The 13,927-nt window shown below is 41.5% G+C and overlaps 1 protein-coding gene across 3 annotated transcripts in view; it reads left to right on the forward strand.

Moving 5' to 3' along the window:
- Positions 1-300: 300 nt before the first annotated feature.
- LOC125451622 (transcription factor E2F5-like) overlaps positions 301-13,927 on the forward strand; it is a 44,825-nt gene continuing 31,198 nt past the window's right edge. For all 3 annotated transcript variants that reach the window (XM_048528962.2, XM_048528960.2, XM_048528961.2), the window contains exons 1-3: positions 301-509; positions 3,745-3,854; positions 11,905-12,066. In XM_048528962.2, the coding sequence (XP_048384919.1) occupies positions 339-509; positions 3,745-3,854; positions 11,905-12,066 (443 nt within the window). In that variant the 5' untranslated portion in view covers positions 301-338. The remainder of the gene's footprint in view (positions 510-3,744; positions 3,855-11,904; positions 12,067-13,927) is intronic.

Here is a 13,927-nt window from a genome sequence, read left to right on the forward strand (position 1 = left end):
ACCGGATTAAGGTTGGGCTGGCCGTCCGTGTGTAAATTGCCTGTGGCAGTTTTTGGAAATCCTTCGAAGTTTGTTTTCATTGAACAGTACAGTGACTTTTTGTTTCCCCTTGCACTTAAAGCCATGGCCTGGGTCTCGAAATAAAGTAGCATTCAACCTCATCTACCAACTGTCGCCAGGACTAACTGCGCTGCCCGGTTACCATGGCGTTGCCGTGTCGCAGACGTCACTTCCTGGATTTTGAACACTGTTCCGCGGTATCTGATTGGCTGGACAGTCTTCAAAGTGGGGTGGGTGGTGAAGCTTTAGTCGCGGTGACGTCACAATCGTCCGTGGTGATGGCCGAGTCTGTCCGTGAAGAGAGCGGTTGGAACGGCACGGGTCACGGAATCCGAGGTTCAGGCTCGAGTCCGGCCTCGAGCCGCCACGAGAAGAGTCTCGGGCTCCTCACCACCCGATTCGTGTCGTTGCTGCAGGAGGCCAAGGACGGAGTGCTGGACCTCAAGCAGGTCAGGGCCAGGCCAGCAATGGCAGGGGAGAGAGCACATGTGTGAAAACAAAACCTGCGAGGCATCTCCTGCTGCTGACCAGTCCAGCAGCTCCCTCAGCATTCTTGAAGCACGATCTTCACACGTTTCACTCACCCATCCTTTTTGATTCACTTGTAGCGGAGCGTAGGTGCTGATTGTTGTCGGCTCCCCGAAGGGAATAATTTGTGGCACAGTCTCTATGCAACCATATAACACGTTTTCTTTAATTTTCATATTGGAAGTGCGTTATTTTATAAACGAGGAAATAATCGTTTTCAAACTTATAAAAGGTGTGGTGCTGAATCTGGAATGGGTTACTTGCCTGTTTCATTATCAATCGTTCCATTTCGGCAACTGATTTAAGAACATGTAACATTTATAGATAGTTCTAATCGACCTGTTCAGACATGTCGTGACACAGCTCTCAACAGGTGGGACTTGAACCCAGAGGTAGGGGCGCTACCATGGCACCACAAGAGCCCTGCGAGAGCGCTTGTATAACGAATTTGCTGTAGTAAAATACCCCAAGGTGCTCGACAATGGTATGTAGTCAAAACTGGATGAATAGTCGAAGATATTAAGAGGGGTGACCTAAAGTTTGTTTAGTGTGGTTTTTAATTATTAATCCTTGTATAGAATGAAGGGAGAATGAAATTCAAGCATGAAAAGTTTTTGTGGATGGGGTGTTTGTAGCACTGTCAAAGAAGTTGCATCTGAGATTGGTAAAACATAGAGGAATTTAAATCCAAGGTAATATTTTTAAATCCCAAACATTGGTACCTGCTTTTCCTGTATGGATCACTCATGAATAAAGAGTCTGTGAAATTGCCTGGAATATGAAATTTAAATGAGACTGATCAGGAAAACATTGTGACATTTAAATTTAGTGCTCACAATGGGACAGAAAGTTTTTCCACAGTAGATAGGCTGATGTTTGTCACGAAGTGGGTTATCCAAAAGCAGGGGAACTATAACTATCAAGGTCAGCTGTGTTCATCCTGGAGAAAAAAGCTACATTAACACAGTGACTTCAGCGTACCTAGGATGTCCCAGACACTTCACAACAGTGTTTTTGAAGTATACTTTTCTATGTAGATATAAAAAGAAAGGGTTTGGGAAAAAATATAGTGTGACTAGCTTTGTCACAGGGTAGAAATGATGATGGGTGGAGACTCAGCTGCCAATTTGTACCAAGCATGATCTTCAAACAACAATGCCTCAGAGATAGTAAGAGCTGCTGATGCTGAAGTCAGAGATAAGAGTGTGGAACTGGAGGAGCTCAGAGGAGCAGGAAAATTGACATTTCCTGTTGGGACCCTTCTTCAAAAATGGGGGAGGAGTGGGGGCAAGGGAGCTCTGAAATAAATAGGAGGGGTGGGGAAGGTAGGTGGGGTGGTGATAGGTGAGTGCAAGTAGGCAGTGGTGGCGAATGGTCAGTTAGGTGGGAGAGAAGATGGACAAGGAGGTGGGGACGAGAGGGAGAGTTGGTCGTGGGATGAGGCCAATGGTGGGGAGATTTTGAAACTGGTAAAGTCCACATTGAGACCGTCGGGTTGTAGGCGCCCAAGCCGGAATATAAGATGCTGCTCCTCCAGTTTCCGGGTGGTGTCATTGTGATGCTGGGGGAGGCCCAGGATGGACATCTTGTCTAATATATTTTAGTGATGTTGACTAAGCAATAAATATTGGCTACAACCTGAGGGACAACTACCAATTTAAGTTTTATCCCCTTGTCATGTACAACACAAAATCAATTTGCATCATACAGTTAAGAAATGTACAGCACATTATTCTCATTAGAGGGGGATAGTTGTTCTTTTCGTGCCATGTCATTTTTTTCTCCTTACAGTTTTGATTGGAGGATCTTTTCTATTTTGAAATGAATTATCTTGCTGGAGGAAAATCAAGTACTTTAGTAATACTCTTTTTTAAAAGTGCTGAATATTTTTTTCCAATAGAATTTCACCTTTGAGGAGGAATGGATTTGTATGGTATATTGCCACAGACTCCTTTGGCATTCTACAGCCCACCTTTCAAAACACAAACATTCTAGATCTGAAGGCTTATTATTTTACAGGGGATTATTTGTGCTGAATCAAAATAGACACATTGACTAATGTTTAATTTAAAGATGGCACTTCAGACAGCGCAGTACTCCCTCAGTACAATATAGGACTGTTGATCAATGTTTTTGTGTGCAAATCTTTGGAGTTGACCTTCTGACTATGATAGCGCTATCCACTGAGCTACAGTTGACACCTGCAGTTGCTGATCTTATCAGTATTTCATAATTCCTGAAATGCTGTTGCTTCCCAATCCCATCCTGTTCTCCCTAGCCAGAGACCAGACCTTTGCCTGTTACTTTTTGTATAATGTCATTTTTTTCTACTTGCAGTTTTGATTGGAGGATCTTTTCTATTCTGAAATGAGTCATCTTTCCAGCTTCCGTCACCCCACCTCCAGAAAAATCAAGTACCTTAGTAATGCTCTTTTAAAAAGTGCTGAATTTTTTTTCCAGCAGACTTTCACCTTGAAGATGGAATGGACTTGTATAAAACGATGCCAACAAGTCCCCTTTAGCATTCTGCAGCCCAGCTTTCAAAATAAAAACATTCTAAATCTGAAGTTTTTTTTTTAACAGGAGATTATTTTGATTCAGCATATTTAGAAGTACTGATGCAGATGGGTTTTGTGTTGGACATCACCAGGGAAAAACATTTAATTTGGATTGTGAACCAACAATTTTTCAGCCTTGTTCCCTAGGAATATAACATTGACATCCTTGGCGCCGCTTGTTGAAGCACCAAATCTCAAATATCTTCACTTTAAAGTCAGTCTTATCATTCTCGTACATTATATGCTTTTAGAATTTTGGGAACTGCCATTTATTTGGGAAGTTGTGTGCAATCTTGCCTATGTCTCCACAGGTACTATCTGACCTCCTAATATTTCCAGTATTTTTTGTCAATATTTTAAAAGTTTGTGTTGCTCCCATTTCCATGCCTGGTTTCTTATTGCAAAATTACTGCAATAAGAAAATGTAAATCGTAGATATCCGCAAATATTCCCAAGCACGCTAAAGTTGTGAGCACCTTGCCAAATGATTCTGGTATTTAGCTTTCACGTACTTAGAAACCCTAATACAAATCAAAATAGAAGTTAAGATTTTGGTAAAAATAGATGTGTTCAATGTTTTCTTGCTTTTTATCAACAGGCTGCTGACACACTTGCAGTAAGACAGAAAAGAAGAATCTATGATATCACCAATGTATTGGAAGGAATTGGATTAATTGAGAAGAAATCAAAAAACAGTATCCAGTGGAAGTAGGTTAAAGTGACACCAATTTTTTTTATGGATACATATGTATATACTTAAACTCTGAAATTATAACAAAGTCTATAGATGTAGAAAAACCTGCAAAGGAGCAAACAATGAGAAGCAAAGGACCAGATTTCAAGAGACATAAACGTTGTGAAATGTGCAGACACATTACAGATTAAATTTAATGTTAAAAAGCATAACAGTTCATTTTTGAAGGAGAAATGAAAGTCAATATAACTGATACAGTTTTAAAGAGCAGAGCGTACTGGAGGTTCACATTCGTATATCTTCAACTGCTTTATTTTATAATTTTACAATAACAAGGTATGGAATGGTAGGCTGTAGAAGGAGAAGTATAGCTTGCAGTAGGAACGAAATTGTGTTCAACATTGATATATTACTATTTAAGCTAAGCTGAAGTATTATGGCCAACTGTGGACAATGCATTTAGGAAGGTATGAAAACCCTGGAGAGGGTACAGAGAGGTTTTACTAGAGTCATACCACTGCTTTTTATTCACAGTCAGAGGAAGAGGGAAATGTTCAGTAGTTAAGAGAATAGCAGTGCTGGAATTGTTTTTCACAGAGTAATAGTTAAAAGAAATTTAATGGAAATTTTCAAAATTATAAAGGATTTTGATCAAGTAAGTAAGGAAATCTCCTTCCCATTGGAAGGAAAGCTAATACCACAGGACACCAATTTAAGGTAATTGGCAGAAGAACCACACGGGATTGACAATTTATGAAGTTCCAACAACACTTAGAAGCTTAAGGTAGCCGTAAGGGAGGCTGGAAAAGCACAGCAAACTAGGCAGCATCTGGAGGAAGAGAAGTCCTACTTTGGTTTGACTTTCCAAAGTGCAACATCTCACTCTTTTCTGTATTGAATTGCACTTGCCATTCCTCGGCCCATTTTCCCATCTGATCAAGATCCCTTTGTAATTTTGAGAAATTTGCTTCAGTGGTACCTCCTAGTTTTGTATCATCTGCAAAATTACTAATCATGCCTTGTACATTCACATCCAGATCAGTTATGTAAATAACAAAGATCCCAGCACCGACCCCTGTGGCACACCACTAGTCACAGGAATCCAGTCTGAGAAACAACCTTCAACTATCACCCTCTGCTTCTTACCATCGATCCAATTTTGAATCCAATTAGCAAGCTATCCCTGGATCCCATCTAACCTAACTTTCATGACTAGCCTGCTGTGGGGGACCTTGTCAAAGGCCTTATAGACAACATCCACTGCCCTACCCCTGCTGACTATCCTTAATCAGACCTTGACCATCCAAATGTTGGTTGATCCTGTCCCTCAGTATCCTCTCCAATAGCTTGCCTAGCACTGATGTCAGGCTCACTGGCCTGTAGTCTTTGCTACCTTTCTTCAACAATGGAACAACATTAGCCACCCTCCAGTCTTCTGGAAATTCAGTGGCTAAAGAAGAAGCAAAAATCTCTGCCAGATCCTCTGCAATTTCTTTCCTAGTGTCCTGCAATACTAGAGGATGGACTTGATCAGGCTGCGGGCCGGCGGTTGGGTGGGGGTGGGGGGGGAGACTTATCCACCTTAGTGCACTTTGAGGCTACAAACAACTCCACTCTGCTAAGGTGTATGCGGTTCAAAACATCCCCACTCATTTTCCTTGTTTCCTTCACATCCATGATTCTCTCTTCAGTAAACACTGAGGTGAAATAGTCATTAAAAATCTTCTCCATCTCCTGTGGCACCACATGTAGATGGCCATGTTGATCTTTAAGGAGACCTATTCTCTCCCTGGCCCCCCCTTTACTCTTAATGTAGCTATAGAGCCTCTCGGGATTATCTTTAACCTTATCTGTCAGATCCATCTCATGCTGTCTTTTCGTTCTTCTGATTTCCCTCCTGCGTGTGCTCCTACGGTTTCTTTAGTCACCCAGGAAGTCACTTGAGCTTGATAGATTAAATCCAGTTACATCCTTGTTAACACACAGCCTGCCAATACACACCTCCTGTTGTTAGTCACCAACAGTCCCCATGAACAACCATTCACCCTCCCAGCCTGATCATTAGCATCTCCTTTGACTGTCCAACTGTCTTTCTCTCTCTTTGGGCTCTATCTTATCGTTTACTCCCACCTCCCTATTTTCTGCATATAAATTGACATTTTCCCAGCCACCATCAGCTCTGAGGGAGGGTCACCGGACCCGAAACGTTAACTCTATTTTCTCCTCCACAGATGCTGCCAGACCTGCTGAGCTTTTCCAGCAACTTTGTTTTTGCTCCTAGCTTAAATCCAGTGTCTGCCTTCTTATTCTTCCTGCCCAAAGCTTCAATTATCCCTCGTCAGCCAGGGATCTGTAAACCTGCCAGCTTTTCCTTTCGCCCTAACAGAGATATCCTGTCCCTGAACTCTTGATGTTGCACTTTTAAAAAGCCTCCCATTTTCCTGTCATTCCTTTTCCTTCAAACAGACTCACGCAGTTGATCTCTGCTAGATCCTGCCCAATGACCCCAAAATTTGCCTTGCTCCAGTTTAGCACCTTAACCTGTGGACCTGTCCTATCTTTTTCCATAACTATGTTAAAATTGCGAGAGTTATGGTCACCAGACCCAAAGTGCCCTCTGACTGACACTTCAGTCCCTTGCCCAACCTTATTTCTTAAGAGGAGGCCCAGTGTTTCACCTTCCCAAGTAGGGCTGTCTACATGTTGATTTAGGAAGCTTTCTTGGACACATTTGACAAATTCCACCCTGTCCAGGCTTTTTACCCTCTAGATGGCCCAGCCAATACTGGGGAAATTCAAATCTCCAGCCAATACTACTCTATATTTCCTACAGGTATCTGCAATCTCTACACGTCTGCTCCTGTAGCACCTGGTGGCTATTTGTGCTCAAGAATACAGACCCAGCAAATTGTACCAATTCTGTTGCCGTATGAATTTATTGCTTTGAGAACTACAATTAACTCAGTAGTAACAATCTTGATATCTATTATCTATTTCTCTAATGTGTCAACATGGCCTGAATTCTCAAAATAAAAAGGTGACTTGTGTGTAATAGCAAACCCTCTAGCTTGCCAGTAACACGGCAGCTCCTTTTATAAATGTATGTATTTGTGTATCCACATGGTGGAAAGCTATTGAAGAAAATACTGAGAGACAAGATTTATTCACATTTGGAAGTGAAGGGACTTGTTAGTGATAGTGTGGGTTTGTGCAGGGAAGGTCATGTCTCATCAACTTGATTGAGTTTTTTTGAGGATGTGACAGGAATCACTGTGGATGTTGTCAACATACACTTTAGTAAGGAATTTGATACAGTACCTCATGATAGGCTGGTACAAAAGTGGAATCTCTCAGGATCTGGTATGTCCTGGCTAGATGGTTATGGAACTGACTTGGTCAGAAAAGACAAAAATTAACAGTGGAATGCTGCTTTTCAGAATGGAGATCAGTAACTAGTGGTGTTCCCCAGGGTTCAGTCATGGTCCTTTGTTGTTTGTAATATAAACAAATGATCTAGAGGAAACTATAGATGGTTTGATTAGTAACTTTCTGGATGACACCAAAACTGGCAGAGTTGCAGGTAGTGCGGAGGATTGTCAAAGGATACAGTGGAATGTAGATGAATGGCAGATTTGGGCAGAGAAGTGGCAGACAGAGTTTAGTCCGCGCAAATGTAAAGTGATGCATTTTGGAAGATCAAATTCAGGTGCAAATTATGCAATAAAATGGCAGAACCCTTAGTAACATTGACATACAGAGGGATCTGGGTGTACAGGTCCATAGGGGCGGCACGATGACTCAGTGGGTTAGCCTTGCAGTCTCACAGCGCCAGGGACCTGGGTTCAAATCTACCTTTGGGTGACTGCTTGTGTGGAGTTTGCACGTTCTCCCCATGTCTGCGTGGGTTTCCTCCGGGTGCTCCGGTTTCCTCCCACAGTCCAAAAATGTGCAGGTTAGGTGGATTGGCCATGCTAAATTGCCCGTAGTATTTAGGGGTGTGAGGGTTATAGGGGGATGGGTCTGGGTGGGATATATCAAGAGGCAGTGTGGACTTGTTGGGCCGAAAGGCCTGTTTCCACACTGCAGGGAATCTAATCTAATCTAGATCCCTGAAAGTGGCACCCCAAGTGGATAAGCTGATCAAGAAGGCATACAGAGCACATTTACCTTCATCAGCCAGGGCATTGAATATAATAATTGGCAAGTTATGTTACAGCTATATAAAAATTTAGTCAGGCCACATTTGGAATATTGCGTGCAGTTCTGGTCGCCATACTACCAGAAAGACGTGGATGCTTTGGAGAGGGTGTAGAAAACGTTTACCAGATGTTTTCTGTTCTGGAGGGTTTTAGTTATGAGGCAAGGTTAGGTAAACTTGGATTGTTTTCACCGGAGAGACAGAGGCTGAGGGGCGACCTGATAGAAGTCAATAAAATTGAGGCATAGATAGAGTGGATAGTCAGTGTATTTTTCCCAGGGTGGAAAGGTCAACTACAAGCAGACACAGATTTGAGGTGAGTGGGGGCAAGTTTAGGGGAGAAGTGCAGTGAAAATCTTTCCCTCAGAGGGTGGTGGGTGCCTGGAACACTGCCAGTGAAGGTGGTAAAAACAGGCACGTTGGCAGTGTTTAAGATGTATCTTGACAGACACATGATCAGGAGATGAACAGATGGATAGAAACTGCACCTGGGCAATAAATAGTGGGCATAAATATGGTCTATAAGGAATTGGCACAGACTTGGTGTGTGGAAAGGCCTCTTCCTGTGCTCTATTATCCCTTTGTACACTGATAAATGCTAGTTTGTATCTCTGAAATTCATCTGTGTTTTAACTACTCTAGTAATGAGAGATTGTATTTGATGCATTTAACTGTTTTGTGAAGCAACATATTTATAATTTTGTACATTGTGAAATTTTATCTTCCTCGGTAAATTATTTTTATTTTTTCGCAGTCTGAGGGTGTCACAGACAAGAACTACACTTCTTGCTCAATCATAATTACCATTGAGAGGTAATGCTGAGCCACCTTCTTGAATTGCTTGTGATCTATGTCATTCAGATACACTCTCAGTGCAGTTAAGAAAGGAACTCCTGGATTTGAATGCGGGGGTTACAGTGGAAGAATGGCAATTAAGAAAGGATGTTATGTTGTATGGAGGGTTAGTTGCATCCAAGAGCGTTGCTGTGAATCTGTCTTTGTCCTTCTAGGTAGTGCACTTTTGAAAGATTCTTTCAAAAAAATCCTGGTAAGTTGCTGCAGTTACTCCTGTAAATGGTACACAGTGTGACCGTTGTACATCAGTGGTAGAGGGAGTGAAAGTGGAGTGTAGTGATAGGGTACCAGTCTAGTGAGCTGCTTTGGCCTGGGCATCATGTTGAACTTCGAGTGTTGTTGGAACTACACCCATCCAGGAAAGTGAATAGTATTTCAGCACGGTCCTGAATTATGCCTTGTCAATGGTGAATACGAACTGGAAGTCACGAGGTGAGTTATTGCAGAGTCCCAGATTCTGACTTGCTCTTGGAGCTGCACTTTTTATTTGGCTGGTCCAGTTATGTCTCTGTGGTCAATAATAAAACCAGAATGTTAATTTTCTGGTATTCAGTGATTACATTGCCATTGATTGTCAAGGGATGAAAGTTAGATTCTCTCTGATAGAGATGGTCACCTGAAATTTGTGTGAAGCGTGTGTTACTTGCCATTTATCAGTACAAACCTGAATGACGTCCAGGTCTTGCTGTTCATGGAAACAGACTGCTTCAGTGTCTGAGGAGTCCAGAATGGTGCTGAACACTGTATGATCATCACTGAACATCTCCATGTCTGACCACATGATGGAGGATAGATCATAGGTGTAAAGTCCTGATTAGGATTGGGCCTAGCATACAACCCTGAAAAACTCCTGCTGAGATGGCCTGGGCCTGAGATGATGGATCTTTAATAACCACGCATATCATTTTTTTGGGCTGGGTACGAGTCCAACAGGTTGAGAGTTTTCTTGTTTCCAAATGTGAGGTTTGTGATAAATATGAGGTTATTCACTTTGGAAACAAGAAGGCAGATTACTACCTGAATGACTGTAAATTGGGAGAGGGGAGTGTGCAGCGGGACTTGGGTATCATTGAGCACCAGTTGCTGAAGGTAAGCATTCAGGTGCAGGAGGCGGTAAAGAAGGCAAATGGTATGTTGGCCATCGTTCTGAGAGGTTTCAACTACAAGAGCAGGAATGTGTTGTTGCTGTTATACAGGACCTTAGTGAGGCCACACCTAGAATGTTAAGTGTAGTTTTGGTCTCCTTTTCTGAGGAAGGATGTTCTTGCTCTCAAGGGAGCGCAGCAAAGGTTTATCAGACTGATTCCAGGGATGGCAGGACATGAGGAGAGATGGATTAGGTTAGGATTGCTTTCATTGGAGTTCAGATGAATGAGGGGGGAATCTCATACAGACTTGTAAAATTCTAACTGGACTATACAGGGTAGATGCAGGGAGGATATTCGCGATGGCGATTGTGTCCAGAACCAGGGTTCGTAGTCAGAGGGTTTGAGAATAGTAGACCATTTAGAACAGAGATGTGGAGACACTTCTTCGCCCAAAGTGTTCTGAGTCTGTGGAATTCTTTGCCACAGAAAGTAGTTGATGCCAAAACATTGAATGTATTCACGAGGCAGCTAGATATATGAAATCGAAGGTTATGGGGAGAAAGCAGGAATATGCTATTGAATTGGATGATCAGCCACGATCTTGAAGAATGGCAGAGCAGGCTCAAAAGACCGAATGGCCTCCTCCTGCACTTATCCTCTGTGTTTTTGTATGATGTCAGCTTTGCTGGGGCTTCTTCATGCCACACATGGGCAAATGTTACCTTTCTTATCAAAGCTTTTGTTCATGTTTAGACCAAAAATGTAATGAGGTTAGGAGCTGAATGGCCCTGGTAGAACCCAGACTGTGAATCAGTAAGCAGATTTTGCTGGGTAAGTGCAGTTTAATAACTCTGCCAATGTTGCTTTCCTTCATTTTACAAATGATTGAGAGTAGAGTAATGGGGTAGTACTTGGGCAGTTTAGACCTATCCTCCTTTATGTGGACAGGACTCACTTGAACAATATTCCACATTAGTAGGATAATGCCAGTGTTGCACTTGCACTGGAACAGCTTGTTTATTGCAGTTTCCAGTGCTGTCGGCTATTTTTTTGATATCACATGGAGTGAATTGAATTGGCTGAAGACTGACATTTGTGATGTTGGGGACCTCAGGTGGAGTCAGAGGGAGATCAGCCACTCTGGCTAAAGATGATTGCAAATGATTCAGCTTTATATTTCGTATTGACGTTCAGGGTTTCCGCATCATTGACAATGTTTGTGTAACTTCCCTTTTGTTGTTTAATTATGCATCACCATTCACAACTGGGCGTGGTGCATCTGCAGAGTTTGCTTATACGTTGTTTCTTGGCTGTACCTATTTCATACTGATTCTACATTTTGGCATGCCAGTAGTCCTTTTGTAACTTCACAGTTTGACACTTTATCTTTACGTCTGCATGCTGCTGCTCATAGTATGCTCTGTTGTGCACTTCTTGTATATACAGTGTTATCTGGACAATAATATGCTGAATTTTGCCTGAGCCATTGTACAGAACGAATTTTTATTTTAATATTAAAATGCCAAAAGCTGTTTTAAAATGAAAATATAATTTTTGTCATCCAAGCCATGTTGTGATTTATTTATGTGGAAACAAAATGCTGGAGAATTTGGTCTGGCAGCACCTGTGGAGAGAAAAGCAGAGTTATCAAGTCTCAAGTCCAATGATTCTTCTTCAGAATTGGGAGAGAATGGAATCCTGTTCTGAAGGAGAATCATTAGACTTGAAACGTTAACTCCTGTTTCTCCATCGATGTTGCCAGACCTGCTGAGTTCCTCCAACACTTAATATTTTTATTTCAGATTTCCACCATCAAAATACTTTGCTTTTATTTGATCCCATGAAATGATGTTGCCTTCCAATATATAAATATTACTTCCCTATTTCAAACTGCGTGTATTTAACTTATTTTTCTTTTAATAGGGGTGTTGGCCCAGGATGTAACACTAAAGAAATCATAGATCGATTGAGGTACCTAAAGGCAGAGATTGAAGAACTGGAAATGAAGGAGAAAGAACTTGATCAGCAGAAGATGTGGCTACAGCAGAGTATTGAAAATATAACTGACAATACACAGAATAATAGATATCCTTCCTAGTTAGAGAACACATTGTGCCTCTTGCATGTTGTCAGCATTCAGTGACGTGTAATTTTAAATGCTGCGTACTCCTATACCTTTAAGTATTTCTCACTGCAACTCCAGGGACATTGAGCTAATAAGCATGGTCATATGGAACGTGAGACTTAGAGAGACAATGTCGGTGTGTTTGAATACAGATTCATACCTGTAATCACCTGTAAATTGTACAATACATTTGTGATCTGAAAGCAATTGGGAAAATTAACATAAGTTAGCTACTACAGTTGTTGGGAGTCTGAAATAAGAATAGAAAATCTTGGAAACATTCAGCTCAGAGACACCATTGGAGAAAAAAAAACTTTCACGTCAATGATTTTTCACAGGAAGGTTAGCAATGTTACAGATTTTAAGCAAGCACTGAGGCCGGAATGTGAGTTTTTTAAAAAAACAACATCTGTGATATTGTTAAAGACAGGGTTGAGAAAATGACAAAAGGGACAATGGTGCAATATAAAAATAAAAAGTAATGGGCTAAGGAGAGAACAAAGAATCTAAAGGAGGTGCATGTAGAATAAGCGGAATCAATTTCTGCAGTTGTCTCCCAGAATTGCAGCGACAGACGCGATGATCTTAAATTAATGAACTTGTTGAGTCTGGAAGGCAGTGAAGTGCCTGATGAAAAGCTAAGATGCTGTTCCTCAAGCTCAGGTTGATGATCTTCACTTGAACAGTGCAGTAGACTGAGGGCAAAATAGGATTAGGTCAGAGATTTTCATAATGAACAGCTGGATGCTTGGAGTCATACATGTGGACTGAATGAAAATGTTCTACAAACCAATCAGAAAATGTGCATGTTTTTTCTCAATATAGAAGAGACCACATCATGAATGCCAAATCTGAAGAAAGACAAGGCAAATTGCTGTTGCCTCTCGAAGGAGTAAGGTAAAAGAACAGGTGTTGCTTTTTTTCATACTTGCAAGGAAGCGTGCCATAGAAAGTGTAGGTGGTGTTGGCAGTGATTGAGTGGAGCACAGTGGTGTGGATGAAACTGAACTGTTGGGCTGCGAAAAGAAGTGATATTATTGAAATTACAGAGCCCTGTGAGGCGTCATGTGAAGTCAAGGTAACTCAGTTGTGCTTCTTGGAGGGAGGGAAAGGAATGGGAACCGAAATACAGGAAATGAAATTGACATGCTCACTGCCAAACATGTTGAAGAGGACTTGTCAGCAGCACTAGTATGGAAGGTGACATTATACAATTGGAAAAATGGAATGGAAGTCTGTTTGGGAAGCAATGTGAGAAGAAGTTTAGACAAAATAGATGTGGAGATCATTGAAAATGGAGTACATATTTGATGGCTTATTCTCAAATGGAGACAGAAGTACAGGAAAGAGTGTATCAAAGATGGTCTGTGTGAAGATAAGGAAGGTGGAAATTGGAAGCAGAGTAAATAAAGTGTTTCAGTTTGGATTGAGAGCAGGAAATGGCATTGATACAGTCATCAATCCAGTGAAAAAAAGAAGTGTAAGGGAGAGAACCTGAGTGGGGCAAGAACAGGAAATGTTCTTCATATTTTATTGAAATACAGAGACAGTTAGTACCCATATGAATGGGATAGCATCTTCTTTATTTGAAGGAAGTGTTTAAATTGCAAGAAGTTGCTCAATTTGAGAACGAGTTCAGTTAGGTGGAGCATGGTCACAGATGGGAACTGGTTCAAGGAAGAAATATTGTGCCATTAAGCTTTTCTGATAGACAATAAGCGATGTGGAGAGGTGTTATGTCCCTACTGCAAAGGAAACCCAATCTGGAATCTAGAAACTTAAGTTTCGGAGGAGGTCAGAAGATTCATGGGTGGAGATAGG

The sequence above is a fragment of the Stegostoma tigrinum genome, chromosome 5, assembly GCF_030684315.1.
Source record: "Stegostoma tigrinum isolate sSteTig4 chromosome 5, sSteTig4.hap1, whole genome shotgun sequence".
In the NCBI taxonomy this organism is placed as follows: domain Eukaryota; kingdom Metazoa; phylum Chordata; class Chondrichthyes; order Orectolobiformes; family Stegostomatidae; genus Stegostoma; species Stegostoma tigrinum.